Here is a 23569-nt window from a genome sequence, read left to right on the forward strand (position 1 = left end):
GGTGGGCCAGCCTAGCCTGCCAGCAGTGCTTAGTAATAATACTTGGGTTTATGATATGCACCTGGTATTGGTGGAATCTGGGGGCTTTTGACATTTAAGGCTGGCAACGTATCTGGAATGTGCTTAGAGGACCAGCTCTCACTGTAAAAATCCCCCACCACAAGTAGACTTGGGGCTTCTGGTTCTCAGGCGCTTTTTCTGTATGCTGATGGTGGTGACAGGAGACCTGTACCACTCAGCGCTGGGAGGACAAAGAAGCCTGTGCCTGGGAGCACCAGACCCCTTCCCATGCATCTCTCTCTCTCTCCTGTAGTGGCTGTATTGCGCCCTTGACCTTTAACAAGGTGGTCTGAGTATAAATTGAACTGTGAGTCCTTTCAGCAATAGAACAGTTAAGGTAATTAATGTGTAATTAACACATATCTTCTTGATGCACCTTCATGCTCCTAATCTTAATGGCACCTAAACCACCTGCTTGCCAGGTGCACTTGGTCCTTGGCAATCAGTCCCCGGACTTGGAAAGGCAAAGGCTTATTATAAGGGAAATGAGGAGGGCTCTCAACAGTAAGCTCTGGGTTTTGTAAATGTTACCAAAAAGGATTCAGGTGATCTTCTTTACTTGCAAGTGAGAGTTAAAAGCGCAAAGCCCGCTCCAGGCAGACAGAGGAAAGTGAGGACTGGGCAGGTGGAGGCAAGTACAAGTTATCTAATGTCAGAACTTTTCAAGTCCCATCCCTTACAGGTTATTACAAAATATTGAGTATAGTTCCCTGTGCTATATGGTAGGTCCTTTTTGATTATATATTTTATACATTTTAGTGTGTATATGTTAACCCCAAACTCCTAATTTATTCCTCCCCCCTCTTTCCCCTTTGGTAACTGTAAGTTTGTTTTCTATGTCTGTGGGTCTATTTATTTTTTGTAGGTTCATTTGTATCATTTTTTTTAGATTCCAAATATAAACTATATCATATGATATTTGTCTTTGACTTACTGCACTTAGTATAATCTCTAGGTCCATCCATGTTGCTGTAAATGGCATTATTTCATTCTTTTTTATTACTGAGTAGTATTCCATTGTATTCATACCTAACTTTTAACGGTACCCACATCCAGAGTTGGCAATTAGAAGAGGAGAGAGAAGGGGAGGCTGCTTCTCCTTAAGCTGAGGGAAAAGGGATTTAAAGAAGCCCTCAAACAGCTTGTTAAACATTCTCTGGAGAGCGGGGGAAACGGGAACTGGGATGCAGCACACCTGAGAACTATGAAGGGCTCCGGGTTATAACAGGCAGCTTCCCTAAGAGCACAGCAAAGAGAGGTTGCAGTGTGAGTTTGGTCTCCCTCCTGAACTGTGGGCACAAAGCATGGTGCCTGTTTCCCCAGGAGCAGAGATGGGCCTCCCATTCAAGAGGGATGGCGTGAGGTTTTCTTGGAGCCCGTACACAAGGGCTGCCTGGAGCGGGGAGGGAAAAACGGCAGAAAGAAGCTGGAGGTTTACCCGTGCCTGCCGAGGAGCTGAAGACTGGTCTTAAGCAACCATTGGAGCAGAGATTCATCCTCCAGGTCAAAGGAAGATCCCGGCGATGAGAAGGTGAGTCTCCAAAACCAGGGAAGAGAAAGTGTCGGTGGTTAATTCCGTCCCTGCCTGTCTCATGACGGTATTAATCAAGTAAGGTCCTTCCTCACCTCCCTCCCTCCCTCCCAGCCCCTACCCACTGCCAACCCTGGAGAGGACAGATACTTTCGAAGGAATTTTGGGACAGGAGCTAGAGCCCCAGGTGGGAGAGCAACTCAAGGAGCTTCCCACCGGCTCCCACTGTGTACATCCAGCCCAGGGCTGCTGAGGAAGACGTGTTACTGTTGAACAAAGTCAGACTTTTTGTTTGTTTGTTTTGTAAATTACACCTGAGCGGGTGTATTCCGTGTTTTGTGACATAGAATGGCCAGGAGCGCTTTCCATTTCTCTGAGGGGTCAGAACAGAAAGAGGCCCAGCCATAAATTTCACCCATGACTGCAGAAGGCAAACAAAGTTGTGTGTGACAATTTCCCATGAGTTGTGCGGTTCAGTGCGTTTCAATGTTGTTACTTAACGTTCCTTAAGAACAGAGCATGTGACTTTCCTGTAAGTCTCGCTTGCCGGAGGCATTCAGAGCCTGGAAAAGGTGTGTTCTCTCTGTAACTGCTTGCTTGCTAATCACACCACACCAGCCTGGACTCAGCAAGGGAACACGCTGCAGCATCTCACAGCCATCAGCCCGGGGGCTCTTGTAAAGCAGGGTGGGGGGCTCTAGGCTTTTCCTGTGGGGCTTGTCGGGGGCAACTGTTCTTCCCCGTCACCCCTTGCCCTCTTCAGCAGAGGCTAATAGGACTGCCATTCTTTAGACCAGAATAGGAAAGTGGGGCTGAAATTTCCTAAGTGAACTTGTCAAAATGGCGTAGTCTCTCCGGAACCAGTGAGCAATTCTCCACATCTCTGTGCACATACTTAGGACACTAATAGGGATGATTTTTGCTTAAAAAAAATCTACAAGAGGAAATCTACCAAGCGTGACCCATCCATACTGATCATACATGGAGGCAGGGGACAACCTGTATCATGACTAGGGGGTCTCTCACTTGAGCCTGCAACAGAATCACCTGGAGGGCTCATTAAAACAGACTGCTGGCCTCGCGCGCAGGCTTCCTGAGTCAGTGGTTAAGGGCGGGGCCGGAGAAGTTGCATTTCTGACGCAGCCCCAGGTGACACTGATGCTGCTCAACCACAGAACACTCTGGAACCGCTGAGCTTGATTACGGGAGACTGGCTTGATTACTGCCACTGGCGACCTCAAACCACTCTGAAATTAATCATTTTGAAATTTGTTTTAAGTGTCTTGAAAAACACTCTGAAAATAACTTTTTGCCCTCCCTCCTCACCTCTGGCTAAATACCACGGTGAGGGGTTTCAGGAACTTCTTTCTTTTTTTCTTTAATGCTTAAAAAAATCTTTTTTTCTTGAAGTATAGTTGATTTACAATTTTGTGTTATTTTCAGGTGTACAGCGAAGTGATTCCTATCTATATATTCTCTTTCAGATTCTTTTCCATTATAGGTTATTACAAGGTATTGAATATAGTTCCCTGTGCTATACAGTAGGTCCCTGTTGTTTATTCTATATACAGTGGTGTGTATCTGTTAATCGTGGACTCCTAATTTATTCCTTCCCCCTTTCCCCTTTGGTAACCATAAGTTTGTTTTCTATGTCTGCAAGTCTGTTTATGTCTTGTAAATAAGTTCATTTGTATCATTTTTTAGGTTCCACATATAAGTGATACAATATTTGTCTTTCTCTTTGACTTACTTCACTTAGTATAATAATCTCTAGGTCCATCCATGTTGCCGCAAATGGCATTATTTCATTCTTTTTGATGGCTGAGTAATATAGGAACTTCTTGCCCAAACTATTACAGCCCCTTGCCTTGCAAGCGTTCCTCATTGTAATGCCTGAGCATGCCCTCATCCGCTATGGTATCTAGTTCTTCTCTAGAAGAATCCTGAGTAGAGAGCCTTCCAACAGGAGGTGACCAGTGTTTCTGGTTCAGGTACAATGAAAGGCAGACAGCTAGCTCCTAGTGAGGAAGTTCAAGGGTTTCTCTTTCCCCATAACTCTGCCCCACAAGAGGATACAGTTGAGCCTGCATGTTTTTAAGAGGAACCACGGCCCTTCTGGTCAACTTTCTTTTTCTGAGAGACCAGATCATTCCTCATCTTTCCACCTGCAGAGCTGGTGAGATTCAAATAGGCATCGGCTGCCTCTTACATGGGACTGTGCCCCGGCCCTGCTCCCTGTCCCTGGAAAGCCAGGTAGAATAACAGTGGGACCCAAAGGAGAAAGGCCGTGAAGATTCTGATGGGCGCCGCTTGTGCTCGGCGGCGAGAGACTCTGTCCCTTGAGCAACTTAGTCAGTGCCTCCCATCTGCAGTCTGAGTGGTCCTAAGGCAGTGGGTCTGAATGCTGACCTCACATATCCAGAGGAAGCTTTCGTGGTCATCCTCAAGACAAGCCCAGCTAGACAGGCAAATGTAAAAAGAAGAGGGCAGGAAATGAACAAAGAAATGAAAACAAATGTCCACCCAAGGACCTGTAAAAATAATGAGAGTAGGTTTATTCACAATGGCCAAAAATGGAAAGAAATAGGGCTAAGAAAAAGTAAATTGTAATTACTGGGAAGAGGCTAAAGTGAACGTTCTAGAATGCTGGAAATGTATATCGGTCTACATTATATAAGTGTGTGTGTATCTGTATTTGTGAAAATAAGCATATATATACATGAAAATAAATACAAGATTAGTGCATTTCCCATACTTTTCATATTTTATGCCTTGATCAAAAAGCAAAATCTAGAATACCAATGCTCAGGCCCTACTCCAGAGATTGTAATTTAATGGAATGTTCTCCAAGGTTCCTGATGATTCTCTTGTGCAGTCAGGGTTGAGGAGACTGTCTTGGGGAGCAGGGCCGACCTTGGCATGTGCCTCAGGCTAGAGAGGCCAAAGGGGCCTCGCAGCTCATGGAAGGTCCAGCTCACTGGGGTTTGGCCCTTGAGGCTCCATGGTACACACACCCTTTGGGGACTGGGCACGCCCTTGGCATGCACCTCCTTGGCAGGTGGCTGGTCAGGGGTCTTCCCACGGATCTTGCCAGGCTGTGGTAGGGGTCAGCAGAGAGGAGTCTGGGATTTGGTGGGCAGTCTCCCTCAGACCTCAGGTTGTGAGTGTGGCCGCACATGTTGTGGGCAGCCCCTTAAGAGGAGAGCAAGCCTCTGGAGAATCGGGCAGGTGGAGTCTGAGGCAGGGGCAGGAACCCGTGGCTGGGAAGGGAGTGAGGTCGGGCTCTCATGCAAAAAGAAAATCAAAATGGGGTCAGTATTGCTAAGAGAGCTCTGTAAAATGGAGCTGGGAGGCCATGAAAGGTGTGCGACTGTTGCATGGCTCAGCCTGTATGGAATCTGACCTTTTGACCTGATGAAGTTATCCAAAACACCTGCTAGAAACTCAGAGTACATATCAGACCCTTACCCTAAAATAACTCCTGGCAGTCTATCTACTTACAGGACTCCTACCCTAAAACAACTTGGGATTCCTTAAGAACAAATATTTTCTGACTTGTGTCAGAGTCAGTCACAATTCTCACCAGGCAACTTTTTTTTTGGCGGGGGGGGGATGTATAGTTGATTTACAATGTTGTGTTAGTTTCTGCTGTACAGCAAAGTGACTGTTATACATATGTATAAATTAGTTTTTATATTCTTTTCCATTATGGCTTATCACAGGATATTGAATATAGTTCCCTATGCTACAGTAGGACCTTGTTGTTTATGCATTCTATATGTAATAGTTTGCATCTGCTAATCCCAAACTCCCGGTCTATCCCTCCCACACCCACACCCCTTAGCAACCACACATCTGTTTTCTATATCTGTGAGTTTCTGTTTCATAGATAGGTTCATTTGTGTCATGTTTTAGATGCCACATATAAGTGATATCATATGGTATTTGACTTTGTCTGACTTACTTCACTTGGTATGATAATCTCTGAGTCCATCCATGTTACTGCAAATGGCATTATTTCATTCTTTTTTTTATGGCTTAGTAGTATTCCATTGTATATATGTACCACATCTTTATCCATTCACCTGTCGATGGACATTTAGGTTGTTTCCATGTCTTGGCTATTGTGAATACTGCTGCTGTGAACATTGGGTTGCATGTATCTTTTCGAATTATAGTTTTCTCCAGATATATGCCCAGGAGTGGGATTGCTGGGTCATATTGGCAATTCTATTTTTAGTTTTCTGAGGCACCTCCATACTGTTTTCCATAGTGGCTGCACAAATTTACACTCCCACCAACAGTGTAGGAGGGTTCCGTTTTCTCCACACCCTCTCCAGCATTTGTTATTTGTAGACTTTTAAATGATGGCCATTCTGAATGGTGTGAGGTGGTACCTCATGGTAGTTTAGATTTGCATTTTTCTAATAATTAGCAACGTTGAGCATCTTTTCATGTGTTGCCAGGCAACTTTTAACAACCTTGTGGCTCTTGGTCGTTATAAGCCCCTGCCTCTTTCTCTACCTTGGAACACTCTTTTGGGGTTACCCGAATCAGTCTCCCAAACTGCTTTTGTTTTTTTTTTTTTTGGTGGTACGCAGGCCTCTCACTGTTGTGGCCTCTCCCGTTGTGGAGCACAGGCTCCGGACGCGCAGGCTCAGCGGCCATGGCTCATGGGCCCAGCCACTCCACGGCATGTGGGATCTTCCCGGACCGGGGCACGAACCCGTGTCCCCTGCATCGGCAGGTGGACTCTCAACCACTGTGCCACCAGGGAAGCCCCCAAACTGCAATTCTTAAGACCCCATATAAACCCTTTTCTTATTTGCAGGCTCCTGCATTATTATTATAATTATTAATTTTTTTTTGGTTGACACTCAGGACCCACCAACCACAAAAGTACCTGCATTTCTTAGGAAGGGGAGCAGCTCCTGCCCTGGGAGATTTGCTAACCTGGATCTGGACTTGATATTGATTTTGAGGGCTGGCTTAGGCTCATCTTACAAACACTTGGAGTTTGGGTTGGCAGAAGATGCAGTTTTGCCACCACCAGCTTTTTCCTGCATCTATTGGGTTGGCCAAAAAAAGTTTGGGTTTTCTGTAACATCTTATAGAAAAACCCAAACGAATCTTGTCCAACCCAATATTTCTCGGCCAGGACAAAGGGGTTGACATGCTGTCAAGTCTTGATTATCGTCCTGGACTCGGGAATTCAGGGGGCGGATTCATTGGTGAACAGACAAAGGAGAGACAAAAGGATTACTAATACATAGCGGGTGCATCATCTTTCTGGATGGAAGTTGAGGGGAAAACAATGTAATTGCCGCAAATCCAAGGCCAAGACATAATATTAAAAGTTCAGTCCCTTGAACACTGTTTCTAGGAAGCGTATTATTCATTAGCTGTGGGAGAAACACAATTGCAGCCGGTGAAAGACTTTAGGAATTTATATGCAGATGGAAAAAATTGAAGGTGGTGAACTAGGTCTTTCTCGACAATAAGGAAGTGACCTAAAGGGCTGTTTCTGCAGGGTAGGGATAACCAATGCCTCAAAGGCTGGGGAAAGGTTAGTTTTAGGAAGAGTATTTAGAAAAAGTCCAACAGTTCTCTCTGGCCTCCAGATGGAAGCACCAGTTTCACCATCAGCGCTGGAAGGGGATTTCCCAGCTATGATGCTTACAGAAATAAGTGAAGGGGAAGGAGTCAGAAGGAGGTGGTTTAACATAGTAGTGTTAAAAGATAAACTTAAAATGTGCCTTCGTTTATTTGAGCAAAAATCGATTCCAATCAAGCTGTACCAAACCGGAAATGGTTAGGAACACTCCATCCACCGGAGCTGGGGGGAGACTTTTATAGGGAAGACGCCAAAGCAAAGCGAGGAAATTGGCTGTAGCTTAAAGCCTAGTCGGCTGCTTGTGATTGGTTGCCCTTAGCTTTCATTCTGTAACCTTGAGGCATTGATGGGCATAGATTTTGGTTTGCTACCGCAGGCCAACCAGGCATTAGAGCCAGCTCCGACTAACGGCTTCCCTGTTTAATTGAATAGGAGTTCAGAGTTTAGAGTGCAGCTCTGGAGTGTGGCTGCCTGAGTTTGCTTCTCCTTTTGCCATTTGCTAGCTGTGTCACCTTGAGCAAGTTATATAACCGTGTTAGAACTATTGGCCTTCAATCTGGGGTACCCCACCCACAATCTGGGGGTATCCCACCCACAAGTTGAGATGCAGAGTTCTTAAATAGGACAGTCACCCCAAAGAAGAAGGATTCCCCTCAGGAAGGACCTAATCCTAGAGGTACCACCAGAAAATATTTCAAATTTGTCCAGAAGCTGAAAGAATTTCCCGACACCTCTCTCAAAACCCAAGAAAACCCAGTTAAAAAAAATTTTTTTTTCAAAATAATATATAAGGTCAAAAAAGAGACCAGACATCTTAGGTAGTGGTCATGGCAATGCCCCTGTGAGGCACTGTTTCTCACACGGCGGATCGGTGTGATATTCAGAGGCAGAACTTGACGCTAGCTCCCCAAGGAGGGGAGGAACTAGACTCTTAGCGCCCTTCCCTCCACCAACCTCCTCCATCGGCCACGGTGGCGGAGCCCCTCTCCATATACACACAGAGGTGCTCACAAAGCCCTAATTTATTGGAGAGCAAGGGACCATGGAAGAAGCCCTCTTCCTAGCCAGTGGCTTAAATTAGGGTCAGCTGGTGCAGCAGGAGTGTTGGAGGCGCCTTCGGAGAAGCCTGAATACATACGGAGGGGGCCGGAGGGACCCTCGGGCAGGATGCCGCATTTCCTGCGTTTGTCTGGAATCCAGATGTTGGGAAGTTCTGGATTAAAAAGTGGCTGGGGATTTTGGTATTTGCACCCAATCAACAGCTCAGCTTCTGGAGGGGAATTCTCCCTTCCCACTGCGGGTCTACTGTAAGATTAATTTCCTACTGAAAAGCAGAAGCAGAGTCCTCTCACTTAGCTGAGACACAGTGAGGATGGTGATAGTCTCCTGTCTCTGCCTACAGCCCCCCTCAGTCTAGTACAGCCTGGAGGTGAGGTAGGGACGGGGGGTGTAGATTATTGAATAGCTACTACAATAGGAGAGGCGTGGTGCCCATGGAATCCTTCTTTTCCCCCAAATGGTAATCAGTAATCCACAGCTGAAAACCAAAGGCACAAAGAACCCCACATTTTAAGAACTGCCAGGTCTGTAGGTCAGCCGTAGTCCCAAGAGCAGTAGTTCTCAAAGTGTGTTCCCCAGACCAGCAGCATCGGCATCACCCGGGACCCTGTTAGAAATGCAAATTCTTGCCCCGCCCCTTCACAGCTGCTGAGTGGGAAGCTGAGGGGATGGGGATCAGCCATCAGTGGTTTAACAAGCCCTCCAGGTGATTCTGATGTCCGCCCACATTTGAGAAGCTGGAGATGGCTGGGAGACAAATGCTATTTTTTTTTTTTTTTGCAGCACGCGGGCCTCCCACTGCTGTGGCCTCTGCTATTGCAGAGCACGGGCTCCGGACACGCAGGCTCAGCGGCCATGGCTCACGGGCTCAGCCGCTCCGCGGCATGCGGGATCCTTTTTTTAATATTTATTTATTTGGCTGTACCGGGTCTTAGCTGTGGCACGCGGGCCCTTTAATTGCGCATGGGGGCTCTTAGCTGCATCATGTGAATTTAGTTCCCTGACCAGGTTTGGAACCGGGGCCTCCTGCGTTGGGAGCGAGGAGTCTTAACCACTGGACCACCAGGGAAGTCCCTGGCTGTCAATTCTAATCCATCCCCGCTAGGGGACAGGCTCCCCTCATGCCAGCTCAGCCTGATTCCCTAACTTATCAGGTACTCCCCATCATTAAAGCTCTTTCATCCCAGTTCTTAAGACTTGAAAGGACTCGAATTTAAAAGTGTCACGCATATTAAAGTCAGATCCCACCAATCTCCCCACCCCCAAGCACAGCCTTGATTTATACCTTTAAGATTAGAGGGAGGGGCGTGGTCTTCTCGCTCACACAACCCTCCCCCTTCTGTGCGCCACACCTTTTTGGCTTTAGGCTAGAAGGACACAGAGAGCTTGTGTGGACTGGCTGTGGCGTAGTTTTGGTCTCTTTGGCCTTGAACGTGTACACCGACCTCGCTGAGGGTCTGCAGGCTTGGTGTGGACAGGTGGCACCCCCCACGGGCTCCTGCAGACGAGAAACTCTGCCATAGAGGTCCATCTCTCTTCGTCTGTGGCCACCGTCTTATCTGCCCTCTGCTGGCCCTACTTAGGCCTGTGGACAGGGACGGGGGTATTTTCTGCACCTATGTGCCGTGATTACCCTTAACACCTTATCTTCCTGGTGGTTCTATACTGACATTTTCCCACTGAGGGCTCTCTTCATCTCTTGGGGCAAGCCTACTTGCCAGTCATCCAACTTGGGGGATAATGTGTTGCCCCGCCCCCTTTCTTGCAAATACTACCAACTTTAAAAAAAAACAAAACCTCTGACCTTCCTGCCTCTCCTTGAGTTCACTCGGTGGATAGGGGAAGAGGGAATGGCCTCTATACAAATATTGAATGTCCTGTCAAAGGTCAACAAAGCGGGACACTACTTAAAGTGGTAAGCACAGATTTTCATCACTAGCATACTACTGCAACAGGGAGCTGAAAACTTCCATTGTTACAGAGGTGGCTGTGTGTTTTAAAGGGAGAATGGGGGAGTAGGGAGGGAGGCAAGTAGGAACTCAGAAGTCAGGGAGATGAAAATTACAGAAACTAGGAAAGGTGGGATTGGTCCATGTGAAACCCATCCCGATTTGCTAACTGGTACCTATCAAAATTAGGTTCGCACCCTCCCACAGAGACTAGGAGACAGGGAGCCTATCTTCCTTCAGGTGCTGGCTGGAACAAAATAGCAAATGCTTTTGGCATTGTTCTGATTTCTTTAAGGGGGGGCTTGGGTCATCCTGGGGATGCTGCCTTGACCTATTAGAAACCATGTTCATGTTGGCTCTAGTCTTCTAGGTTGAGGGCTAGTCAGAGAGAAAGGACTCAGAGGCGCCTAGCTAGAGTTTGGTCAAGGAGAGAATATCAGTCCCAAGGGCAGCCTCCTGCCAGCCTCATATCCCTAAAGAAAAAGGGTCATGCCCATTCCGTCAAAATAGCATTTGTCGGGCTTCCCTGGTGGCGCAGTGGTTGAGAGCCCGCCTGCCGATGCAGGGGACGTGGGTTCGTGCCCCGGTCCGGGAGATCCCACATGCCGTGGAGTGGCTGGGCCCGTGAGCCGTGGCTGCTGAGCCTGCGCGTCCGCAACGGGAGAGGCCACGGCAGTGAGAGGCCCGCGTAACACAAAAAAGAAAAAAGAAAAAAAAAAAAAAGGACAAATAATGAGAAGGATCCTCCCTTCCTCAGCCCCACACCCGAGGGGCTATTATCGCCTCATTTTACAGCTGGGGAAACTGTGGCTCTGAGAGTTAAGTAACTCAGCTCAGGTCAGGTTTACCAATGGCAGTGCTGAGATTGGAGCCCAGGTGCACCTATCTCCAAGCCCAGCAAGACGGCAGCCCTGTGGGCAGGTCCTCACTGTGGGCTGGAAGGCTGGGTGACCCTGAGGTAAGCTGCCACAGGCAGAATTTACAATGTGATCTGGTTATTCTCTAGTTTAGGAAAACCTTCTTCTGCCAACCCTGGGGAGAGAGTGGGAAAAGAAGATTAGCTCCAGTCCTGTCGGGGGAGACAATCAGAGTGGGTGGCGTGACAGCCCAGACATAATCTGAGCTCTTTGCCCCACAGGTTTGACCACCCATGGGTTGGGAGAAGCATGTGAGTGTGGTTGAGAAACAGAGATTGCTCTGGTCTAATGCTCCTGGCAGAAGCAGCCTTGTGGGAAGGGAGTGGGAGGATTCAAAAGCAGGCTTCCTCTTGCCCCTCTCCCTTCAAGCTCTACCACAGGGAACACTTAATCCTCAGCTCCACCCCAGGCACGAGAATGACCCCATCCCAGGAGTAGGCCATGTCTCTGGGGCAAACACACCCTCAGCCTCGGTAGCTGTCAGCTGGCTCTGACTTGAACGGGCCTGCCCTTGGCTGAAAAGTTTTCCCATATCCGGCATTGCCTCTTGGACTCTGGCCTCTTGAACCGGTGCTTCAGGAAAAGCAACTCCAGACAGAAGAATGTGGACTCTAGAAAATGGGGATTTGTAGAAGGTTTGCAGTTAGGGGAGTGACCTGGGCAAAGTCTTGCACTGTCTCTCGCCTCTGAGGTCTGAGACCCCACATCCCGGGCTCCCCTTCTCTCCTGGTCACTCCTCTTCAGTGTCCCTCACTGTCTCCCCTCCCTGACCCCACCTCTTCTCAGTAAGAATTGGAAGAATCCTTAGAGATTTTTCAACTATGTAAATTGGGAGTTTTCAGGACTCATTCTGGACCCGGTCTTCTCTCTATTCTCTGCATAGGTGAATCCATCCTTTCTCATTCTAAGTACCTCTGCATACTCATGACACTTCAATTCTTATGTCTAGCCCAGAACTCTAGTCTCATTTATCCACTTGCCTATTTGATATCTTTATTGGTGTGTCTCTGAGCACCTCAAACTCAGTATCCTTCAAACTGAACTTGTAATTTTCCTTCAGTAAATCCTATTGTTTCTATCTCCAAAGTATATGTATATCAAATGTATCTACTTTTTTCCCTTCTTCTGTTCCCACTCTTTTTTTTTTTTAAACATCTTTATTGGAGTATAATTGCTTTACAATGGTGTGTTAGTTTCTGCTGTATAACAAAGTGAATCAGCTATACATATACATATATCCCCATATCTCCTCCCTCTTGCGTCTCCCTCCCACCCTCCCTATCCCACCCCTCTAAGTGTTCACAAAGCACCATTCTGCTCCCACGCTTGCTTGAGCTAACAACATCTTTCCCACCGAACTTCCCCTGGCCGTAATTTCCCCTGACATTGCCTCTTAACATGACCATCCACTCATTCTCCATAGAACGACCAGAGTCATCTGGTTGAACTGCAAATCCAATCATTTTGGTCTCATATGTAAATCCCTTAATGGCTACTTATTGTATTCAAAATAAAATCTAATATTGTACTATGACCTGGCCCCTCTCTACCTCTGTTAGCCATTAGTTCTGCTCATCCATATTTCCATTCCTTCTCTCCTTGTGGGCACATGAAATGAATGCACTTCCTCATACCCTTGAAGTGGAGCTATGCCCGTGTTACTTGCTTTGGACAATGAAACATAAGCAAAGTGATCTGAGAGCCAGTATGTGACTTTTAATGCACTTTCTTCTGCTACAGTGATTAGGGAAACCAGTATTGATATGGTGGTGCCACAAGACTGAAGCAGCTTGAATTGTTAGCAATAATGTAGGAGAGCTGCCCTGGAAGTTTGCCCAAATCCACAGTGGAATTTTCATGAGTGGGAAAAAAAAAGCTGCTGTGTGAGGTTTGGGAGTTGTTTGTTACTCAGCAAAACATAGCCTATCCTGATTGATACACTGTAGAAAGAGGAGTTACTTCTGGGAAGCCTCTTCAAAACAAAAGCAAAGGAAAAGTTTTTTCAGAAAATTTCCTTGTTTTTCATTAGACTATTAAAAAAATTAACAACTGGCTCTTATTAATTATTCACAAAAGGAATCACAGTGAATCCCCAAATTGGAGGGAATTTCGGGGATGGCCCAAGGAGAAGGCACATTTATATTTTGACAGGAAATGACACTCCTAGGTAACATCTCTCGATGTGGGTGGGCAAGACTGGATCACCATGGGAACAAAAGGAAGATGTGGGTAAAACTTTACAGAGAGAGAATCTGGCATGAGGAAAAGTCACTTTAGGTGTGTTTATTAAAGTTAAACATTAACCAGGTAAGATAATTTCTTCCCCACCACCCAAGTAATACCTGCTTCACTTTGTCTTTGGTTTAAAATATACCAGGAAGGATCTGAATGATTCAAATTTGGCTGAAAAGGGAGCAACTTTTGAGGAACACATACTTTCCAAGCAGGAACATTTCTTTATCTTCTTCTTTCAGGCTTCTATTACTATATATCTTCAATGATGGGCAGTGTTTAATTTGGAGAGAGAGAGAGAGAGAGAGATTGAGGAAGGGAAGAAGAGAGCAAATAGGAGAAAAGGGAGGGAGGGAGGGAGGAAGGAAGGAAGGACGGAAAGGACGGAGAGAGAAGGATGAAAGGAAATAAATCTATAATGAGACCGGAATGTGCAGTCTCAATGAGAGGGGAGAGATGACCAACCCTTCCTAAAGACACTTAAACACACAGAACAGTAGGTGTCCTTGTTTTGCCCCTTTTTACCCAGGGTGACCATACTTTGGGAGGCTCAAGGTAAAGTGGTGTGGTCACTACCAATGAATGTAGAGACTTGTGAGCTGGTCTCCAGGCGTAGCGACCAGAAAAAGGAAATTCTCAGAGCCCCTCTCTTCTCCAGAACATGTGAGAAATCCTCAGAAGTTACTGAAAACAAGATGGCCCACGCCTGTCGACTCTAGGGCACTGCAAAGGCATCCCCTGGCTAGGGTCTCTGTCTTACGTTTCAAAATTCTCTAGTTCTAAGGACTGAGTCGATGTCCATAGCAATGTCTTCTTATATAAGCAGAATGGGGCTGCACTGATCAGATAGCACTCTTTCATCCTGAGCTGTGAGCAGTCTGGTCTGGGCAACCTCTCTTTTTGTTTTTTTGAAGGACAAGTCTACGTGCCCACTGCAAAGTTCATGTCCCACCATCCCGACGATGGATGTAGTCCAGTTCTGCTCCCAGCTAGAGGTCCTAGCTGTGCCTCTGCCTCCTAAGTTCTTAGGTGAGGCCATAGGTGGCCTCAAGGTTGAGGCCTTTGGGTGGAAACCTTCAGGCTGGGCCATATAAGCCCAGGTTCCGGGCCGCCTGGGAGATCCTGGGAGTTTTCCTCTGGGGAAATGGATAGTGAGCTGGTCTTCCAGACCTGTGTGGCTTTTTTATGGGAGGAGGGCCCTGAGCGCCAATGTTTAAGCCAGATCCCACTGCCTTTGTTTGGGTATCGCCCACCTGACACTCATGCTGGGCTGCCTCTGGGATCGTGCTTCCTTGCTGAGTCATCTGAGTGTCTTCAAACAAGCCTGGGAGCCTTTGCTCAGCCCCCATGAACTTGTCCTTGTGCTTTACTTGATGACTGGTTTCCTGGTGGAAGGTTTGGACTGAGCGGTGCATCTCTAGGTGCGTGTGCCATGGGGACTCGGGGGCCTGGAAACAGCCGCTGTCAGCCTCCTCCTCTGCCTCAGGATCCGCCTCTTCTAGGGACAGTGAATGCCTTCTCTCCTTGTTAATCCAAACAGCACTGACCATGGCCTCAGCAGGAGCAGGCATGTTCCCTCCTGAGAAAGCAAGGCACCAGCAGGGTCACCACTGCAAAGTACATGGGTGGCTCTCATTTTGGGGGTCTCAGAGCTTTCAAGCTGAAGGAAGGACATGCCAAATACATCAGGAGGCCAGGTACCCAACACACTGCATTATCTCTCTCTAACACACACACATACACACACACGCACACATTCATGCACAATTATTCATTTATTCAACAAATATTTATTAGGCCCTTATACTGTGCCAGGCATTATTTATTCTAGGTCTTGGGAATACAGTAATGAACACTGAGACAAAATCTACCTCTTCATGATGTGGTCTAGTGGAGTAGAAAAAGAATAAGCAAACAAATATACTATAATAAAGTTTCTGGTGGTAATCAATGCTATGGAAAAAAACATTCGAGTGTGATAGGAGACTTCAGATTTTGACTGCAGTGAGGGAGTGAACCCTAGGAAGAACTAGGGAACTCGCATTTCAGACTAAAAGAATAACGGGGACCAAGGGTACAACATGTGTTCACCCACATGTGTGATTCACATAACACTGGCCAGTGGAAAGGGTTATTCTTAACTTACAGGGTTTTGTGTTGTGGGATTCTGATAACGGGTTTAGCACCCAAAGCAGAGGAGAGGGGAACTGTGTTTTGAGGCAGTTCCTTTTGGAGGACTGGTCTTTATCTTTCTGAACCATAGCCACTGTTCTGGGAACATGTTTGCAGCACCTACTGCTTCCCTGAACTGGCTTCAGGGATGAGAAGGCAGACCGATGTCCTTCTTCCTTCTCAGGGACATCTTTTTGCCACCTTGTGGAACATGATAGTTTCTTGTCAACTCTTGGTGGCATTGAGGGTTAGAGAAATGACTGAAAGGCATTGTCCTATAGAAAGGAGACCTGTGGCCAGCCTGGAATTCCCTCTGAAATGCAGTGAAGCTCCCTTGAGCATTCTGACGTTTGTCCCTGCTGGAGGCCCCTAGGTGACAGAGTACATGGTGTGAGTGGAGAGATGGTGTTGAAGGAATAAAGCCAGAAGGAAGCCCTTGAACTCTAGTGCTAGGAATCCAGAACACCTGCCACTGCGTCTCTAGAACCTAAATTCATTCCATGACACTAAGGATGAAGAAAGCTAATTCCAGAGGGCTTCCTTCCATTAATCAGCTCCCAGAGCACGTGCCCTTCCAGATACAACCCAGTGTCTTAAGACACTGAGATCTAGTTTTAGTGGGAGCCAATCTCAATGGCCACTCTGTCTTCCTGAGTCTCTGCTATGCTGGACACGGAGGATCCCTAACCTCCCTCTACTTGCTTGGTTTCATGGCATTAATATCTCCTGGTTTTCTCCTATCATTTAAGAAAAATGAACTGTGGTAAGACACACAACATACAACTTACCGTCTTAGCCATGTTGAAGTGCACAGTTCAATAGTGTTAAGTCCATTCACATTGTCGCGCAACCGATCTCCAGAACTTTTTCATCTTTTTCAAACTGACACTATACCCGTTAAACAACAACTCTTCATCTCCCCCACCCTGGCAAGCACCGTTCTACTTTCTGTCTCTGTGAATCTGACTACTCCAGGTACCTCATATGAGGAGACCATCACAGCACTTGTCTTTTTGCAACTGGCTTATTTCACTTAGCATATGTCCTCAAGGTTCATGTAGGTTCATCCAAGATTCAGCATGTGTGAATTCCCTTTTTCGGGCTAATATTCGTCTGCTCCCATTTTGACTGCTATCTTCCCTGACTTTTCCTCTGCTTGTCCCTTCAGTATTTGAGTATTGTAGAACTCTAATTGTCATCCCAGCCTCTTATCAATTTACACATTGGTCCTCCACAATTTTATCCGTGCCCATGGCTTCAACTGCTATCAATATGTGGATGACCCCCAATCTATATCTCCAGCCCACATTTCTCTCCGGAGATCCAGGCTGGTTGGAAGTTTTACAGACAACTCCCTCAAATGCAGCATATTCACAAACAAATTCATCTCTTCCTAATCAGAAATCTTTTTCTCCTATATTCTCTATCTCAGTGAATGGTACCACCATCCAGCCTGTTGCTAATGTGCAGGCAAAATTGCTTTTTTGCCCCCTCCCCCAGCATCATTTTCACCTCAATTTTGTAATCTTACTCTGATTTCTCCCTGGAGAACCACCTTATTCCTCACGCACAGTCCAAGTGCTTCAAGTGTCCTTCTAACTCAGACTCTTGTGACATAACGATCTGGTCCTCAGCCAATTAGCACAGAAAGCCCTAAGGAGCTTTATACGTATGAATTTATTTAGTTCCCATTCCCAGCTGAAAGGCGAGGAAGCTGAGTGACAGAGTAACGTACATGACTCGTTCAAATCTGCACAGAGCAACTCAGCGGCAGAGCTGGGACTCAGGTTCAGGCACTTCTCCAGAGACCAAGTACAGGAACACTCCATCAGACAGCACACTACTTCTCACAGTTAGAGCAACAATGTGGGCTTGCAAACTGCTAGACATGCCCTGAAAGACTGACTGAGCCTGCGGGTGAGCAGTCTTCCCTGGGGAACCAGAGCCTGAGCACTCCTCCTCGCATTACCCTGTTGTAACTCATGATGTAACTCATGTCCATGATGTAACTCATCAAGTGGTGACCACGGAGGAGGGAGGTTTGAGTTCTAGGAGGCAGGAGAAAGGGGCAGCGGGGAGGGGTGGGGCAGGGGTGGTCAATTCTACGGGGCGTGCTGAGTTTGAGGTGTCTTTGGGGACATACCCATCACATGTATGGGTGAGTCTGAACCACAGGTGTGTTAAATCTGTGTTCATTCCATACAAGTTTAATTAATGCTCGCTGAGTAACTGAAAGAGTGAATACCCTTGAGGATGGAATAGGGCTTTAGGAAACTCCCAGCTTCTGCCCTGCAGAGAGAGGGGGCTATTCGGCTGAACCAGTTCAGTTCAAATGGACCCCACTCACTGGCAACAGCCCAAGTTGTGAGAGGTGGGTGCCTTTAGCCCAAGAAGTGCCCTTCCTGTCCCAGACAGTGAGGACCCTCTGGCCCTTGGTTCCTTCCCAGACTTGCCGAGAGTGGGGTGGGCTGCTCAGTGAGTCCTGAACTGTATAAACAGCCACAGAAGTTCCCAGAGCACAGCCCTGACCTTTCAGGGGGTCTTCCTACCTCTCTTGACTTGCCCTCTCGGTTAGAGGATGAAGGGCCGGGATTTGACCATCGCTTGCTTTCTGAGCCCTGTGCTCCTAACTTCCTCCTGGAATAAGTCTGAGTTCCCAGAGGGAGGAGGCTGCTCCCCTGGAGGCGGGGCGTCTGTGTCTTAAGCCCCCTCCCCAGCTGCTGTTTGAGGGGGTGCAGAGCTCGCTCCGGGAGCCTGGGTGCCTCCTGGGTCCCTGAGCCCTGCGTTTCCTCTGGCCAGCGCTCAAGCTGTTGGGAACATCACGTGTCCTCTCTCCCCGGCAGCGCGCTGCCTGCCGGCTGCCGGCTTGAGGCCCCAGCGGAACGGCCCTGCACAGGCCAGCCCGCCTCCCTGCCCTTCCCCACCAGGAGGCCAGCAGAGCCCTGGCCCTGCGCTGCCCACGGCTCAGCCACCCATTCTGCCCACAGCCAGGCCCTCGTGCCCTTCCCTTCTGCCCCCAGCACCCGCCCAGCCTTACCTTTCGGGAGCACCACCACGTGGGCCTGGGCCTTATGTTGCCGTCTCAGGCCTGCATACTGCGCTCGCAGGAGCTGCATGCTGAGCAGGGGCCCTTTCCCTGGGGCCTGAGTCCCAGAGCCGTCGGCCATGAAGGGAGACCCCAGCTGCCAGAAGTGGGGCAGGGTAGGGCATGGGCAGGGCAACCCCTTCATCCGGTTCCGGGAGCAAAGCAAACACTGATGGGCAGGGCTGGTGGGGGAGGTGGTAGGGCTCAGGGAGAGGAGGGGGGAGAGGGAAGTGAGGAGAAAGGTGGAAAGATCTGGAGAAGAGCAAGGGAGGGAGAGCCAGAAATTGGGGGAAGGAGAAGGGTGGGAGTGGGCGGGAAGGAGAAGGAAAAGTTGGAGGGGGAGGAGGGAAGGAAGGGGTGCAAAGAGGGGATTAAGAATGGAGGAAGGAGGTGATAGCTGCGGGGGATGAATGGGGGGAGAGAAGAGTGAGCACGGGGTGGGGGGCAGCAGGAGGAGGGAGGGGGCAGGGAGGGAGTGAAAGTGAGAAATTGATGGGCAGGGAGTGAGGGGAGGAGCCGGGGACAGAGAGAAGGACAAGCAGAGCTGCTTGGAGCCTTTTGGGGTCCAAGGAGTATCCTATTCCAGGTCCTTCACTGCTTGATCCGAAAGTGTAGAATACGATTCCAGGAGCTACAGTGAAGCCTCCTGTTTCCTGGCAGAGCTGGAGCTAGTGCTGGGGGATGCCAAGTGCCCGCCTTGGTTCACACCCCTTGGAGCTAGTGCTGGGGGATGCCAAGTGCCCGCCTTGGTTCACACCCCTTGGAGCTAGTGCTGGGGGATGCCAAGTGCCCGCCTTGGTTCACACCCCTTGGAACTGGAACAGGATGTTTGTCAGCAAACCTGCCTGTTTGGTTGGCAGTTGGAAAAGGAGCTGGAGCCTCAGGAATATGCACCAGCATCCGGGCAGAGGGAGACCCAGTAGCAAAGGTACCCCTGAGACCTCCACTCACCGCCCAGTGTGCAACTCAGGAGAAAGCCCAGCCCCAAAGTCACTGCGGGGACAGAGCCAGGGGAGCCCTGGCCTCTAGCCAGCCCCACCTCTTTGACATTTGACGTAGGCTCTGTGGTCTCAGCATTTCCCAACCAGTTAAGTTGGTGTTTATCTTACCCACAGCTACGTGTGCTCTCCCCCTCTGCTTGCTAGCCCCACCATGTCTATAACCGCTTTGAATCCTAAACCCTCTCTCTTACACCAGCTTCAGCCTATCCTGGCTCCATTTGGCGGATTAAGTTTTCTATCTTCTCCTAACATAATTACCCAAAATATCTACAGAGACAGTGGAAACAGTAGTAGCTGAATTTAGGAGACATCTTGGAGAATAACTGGATGGTATTTAGCCATAGGACATTGGATGAGAGATGGAGGGTGAAAGTCTATTGGGTGTTATACGCCGTATACATATATGCTATATACTTTGTTGGGTGGTATGTACTGCTGTAATAAGGTACTGCAAATTGGTTGGCTTAAACAACAGAAATTCATTGTCTTAGAGTTCTGAAGGCTGCAAGTCCAAGGTCAAGGTGTCAGCAAGGTTGGTTCCTTCTGGGCATTGCAGAGGGAATCTGTTCCGTGCCTCTCACTTTGTTTCTTGTGGTTCGCTAGCAACCTTTGGCTTTCCCTGGTTTGTGAAAGCATCACCTGATCTTTGTCTTTATATTCACGTGGTGTTCCCCCTGTGTGCATGTCTCTGTGCCCAAATTTCCCCTTTTTATAAGGACACTAGTCATATTGGATTAGGATCCACTCTAATGACCTCATCTTAAATCAACTATTTATATCTGCAATGATCCTATTTCCAAACAAGGTCACATATGAGGTACTAGGTTTAGGACTTCAACATATGGATTTGGGGGGGGGGACACAATTTAACCCATATCAGGTAGAGAAATGGTAGTTCCAGTCACAGAGATGGCACAGGAGAGGAGAAGATTGGGGCAAGGGAGAGGAGGAGGGATTTATTTTAGATGTTATGTTTGAGGTACCTATGATTGTTGGGTCATGAGGAGGGAGTTAGAAGCTTGGTAGAGAGAGGCAGATGTCATTGTTTGTGAAAATGATACAGTTCATTACTGGAAAAGTTTTATCATTAGATAGTCACGCATATAGAGAATTGAGAGATGGTCCAAAGTTGCTTTCTTTTCCCTTTTCAGTCCCCACTAGCTTGTTCAAGTTCATGTTTAATGGGCAGAAGAGTGGTCTCCTCCATGCACTTCTACTTTCTTCTTTCTCCTTTCTTGTCCCAGCATCTAACTTCTTCCTCTTGGCATCTGGTCCATCATTATGTTCTAACTACTGAGAGAGGGAATGAATTGTCTAGGCTAGTGGGGATTCTACAAGACTACTTTTTAACATAACTTCTGTGCCACTATTTAAAAAAAAAAAAGACTCTCTTTCCCCCACCTCCTCAAGACCTCTGCAGTTATCCTGGCTTGGGTTGGGTAGGGCTCCATCAGTGGGAGGGTATATACTCCAGGAAGAGGGTTATGAAGGTGAAAATGTTCACCCTACTGTATAAGAATTGAAGTCTTCAGTCCATATGTGTCAGCTGAAGTCTTAGAATTGAATGAAATTTCCAATTTAGGAGGATATTTCAAGATACCAAGCTCTAGGAAGACCAATATTTAAGGGGCAGGCAGAAGTAAGAAGGTAATATTGAAAACAGAAGAAGTGAACTCAAAATGATAGGAGGAGAAACAGTGAAGAGCAGCATCCCAGACTGTAAGGAAGGAAAGAAATGTCGCAGAAGAGCCAGACTGGCCAAAAGGGGGAGACAGAATCTCTTGATTACCTTCCTGCCCTATAGAATGGTATCTGAGAAATATACACAAAAGACTGGTTCTCAATCTGGCCACACATTCAGACCACCTTGGGAGTTTTATTTATTATTTTTAAATTATTTTTTGGGCTGTGTTGGGTTTTCGTTGCTCAGTGTGGGCTTTCTCTACTTGCGGCAAGTGGGGGCTACTCTTCGTTGCAGTGCGTGGGCTTCTCATTGCGGTGGCTTCTCTTGTTGTAGCACATGGGCTCTAGGCGCATAGGCTTCAGTAGTTGTGGCATGCAGGCTCAGTAGTTGTGGCTCGCGGGCTCAAGAGCACAGGCTCAGTAGTTGTGGTGCACAGGCTTAGTTGCTCTGTGACCTGTGGGATCTTCCCGGACCAGAGCTCGAACCCGTGTCCCCTGCATTGGCACGTGGATTCTTAACCACTGCACCACCAGGGAAGTCCCACCTTGGGAGTTTTAAAAGAAACACCCATGCTTGAGTACCTCCCCTAAATATTCTGAGTCACGTAGTCTGGCGTGGTATCTGGAGATTGGTATGTGTCTAACGTTCTCCACTGCTCTAGAGAGCCAGCTGCCCAGATTTCTGAGACCCTGGGTCTCTGGTTGAGAGATAAATGGTGGGAAATAGCCCGAGCTTCTTCATCCTTTTTTTTTTTTTTTTTTATCAGGGAGCCTCTCTAGCATGAGCTGAAGACAATAGGGACCCCTCCATTCTAGTCCAGTTGCATCTGCCATCAAATTGGACTCAATTTCTACTATATTTGGCATTTCTTTATCAGTCTTCATCTTTTAATATTGATAGTTATCCCGCTCTATGGTTGTATCTTTGTAGGTATTCTGATGAGAATCAGGAGAGGCTACCAACTGCTGGTTGCCTGATTTTTGGAAGCTTAAATTCCTTCTTTAATTCATATGGTTCCTCTCTCTCTTTTAATACCCACATCTTTAATCTATTTGGAATTGATTTTAGGGTGAGAGTTTCAGATAAAGCATGAATCTAGCTATTTTTCCTCCAAATAATTGTCCAGTTGCACAGTAGCACTTATTGAATAAACTTCCCTTATGTTGCAATTACAGTAATAATAGTGTAAGAAAACATTGGCAATGGTATCCCATTCCAGAGAGTCTTCTGAAATAAATGAAAAATGTTATTGAGCTGGAGCCCTTCCTGAAAAATGATGACGGCTACCACTGAAAGGACATGCTTTATTATTCGGGAGGACTCACCAGGGGAGCAAGGAATAAGCTTGCTCAGGGTTCCAGACACCAGAAAGGGATGAGATGCCCTGTTATTTGAAGAAATATTTTCTTTTTTCCGTATGGTTTAAACTGTACTGAACCTGAAAATGAAAGTCTGTGTTGAGAGGTAAGCATGTGTTTAATCTAACAGGGTCAGTAAAGAAAGGAACCACTTTCCCTGCAGCTCTCATGGGAGCTTATAGTAAAGGAAATTAGACCTAGAGGATCCAAGTCCACTCCTGTTCAAGGGACCCAGCTCTTCTATAAGACTTGGGTGACAAAGGTGTCACTTAATCACTAGGGCACTATTCCAGAGAGAATCACTCAGACCGGAAGCACTATAAAGGCCAATCATTGGTGGGCGGAGATTCACACACTTGAAGAAGCCCATACGGGAGATGGTTGGCGAGCCAAAGGCCAGGAGAGCCAGGTATATGTGGGGGGGTGTGAGCAACAGGAGTGGATCCTGTCCTGATGGAGGACTTAAGTTTTGAGTTCTTTCCACTGGAGACTCCAGGGAAGGCTTAAGATACACTGATCTTTACCTTTTCTTCTTCTCTATAATGATTTCACTCTGAAATTATCCCCCCTCTACCGCTTAGTGATATAGCCTTAGAAAGACCAAAAGGGCAAGATGGTGAGGGATGGGAGGCCTTCCTGGGATGTCTTCTTGCTGGTTCCAGTGAGGAGGGGCCTCATCCTGTTAAGTAGACTGTGATTTGGGGTTCCATGTGGACAGTGTCCACAGGAGGACCCAGGTGTGATGGGAAAGGACTCAGGATGTCGAAGAGTGCTCCAGGGCAGACAGACTCCTAAGTTCAAGGTTCTCGGCCTTACGGAAGGAGAGAGATTCCTCTCTGAAAAAGGCAAGTGTGTGCCAGACCTGTGAAAACAATAGTTTCATTCACTGAGCCCAGACAACTGTGGG

The 23569-nt window shown here is 47.5% G+C and overlaps 2 protein-coding genes across 2 annotated transcripts in view; both read right to left on the reverse strand.

The window, feature by feature from the left end:
• The window catches only part of LOC101275752 (thioredoxin domain-containing protein 8), a 709525-nt gene that overhangs the window by 557806 nt on the left and 128150 nt on the right, over window positions 1-23569 (reverse strand). The window lies entirely within an intron of this gene.
• Window positions 13399-19504, reverse strand: C6H9orf152 (chromosome 6 C9orf152 homolog). The gene is made up of 2 exons (XM_004269396.3): window positions 18572-19504; window positions 13399-14941 (listed from the first exon to the last, which is right to left on the reverse strand). The coding sequence occupies exons 1-2, from the start codon at window positions 18762-18764 to the stop codon at window positions 14439-14441; spliced, it is 696 nt and encodes a 231-aa protein (XP_004269444.1). The 5' UTR covers window positions 18765-19504; the 3' UTR covers window positions 13399-14438.

Source organism: Orcinus orca, chromosome 6 (assembly GCF_937001465.1).
Source record: "Orcinus orca chromosome 6, mOrcOrc1.1, whole genome shotgun sequence".
In the NCBI taxonomy this organism is placed as follows: Eukaryota; Metazoa; Chordata; class Mammalia; order Artiodactyla; family Delphinidae; genus Orcinus; species Orcinus orca.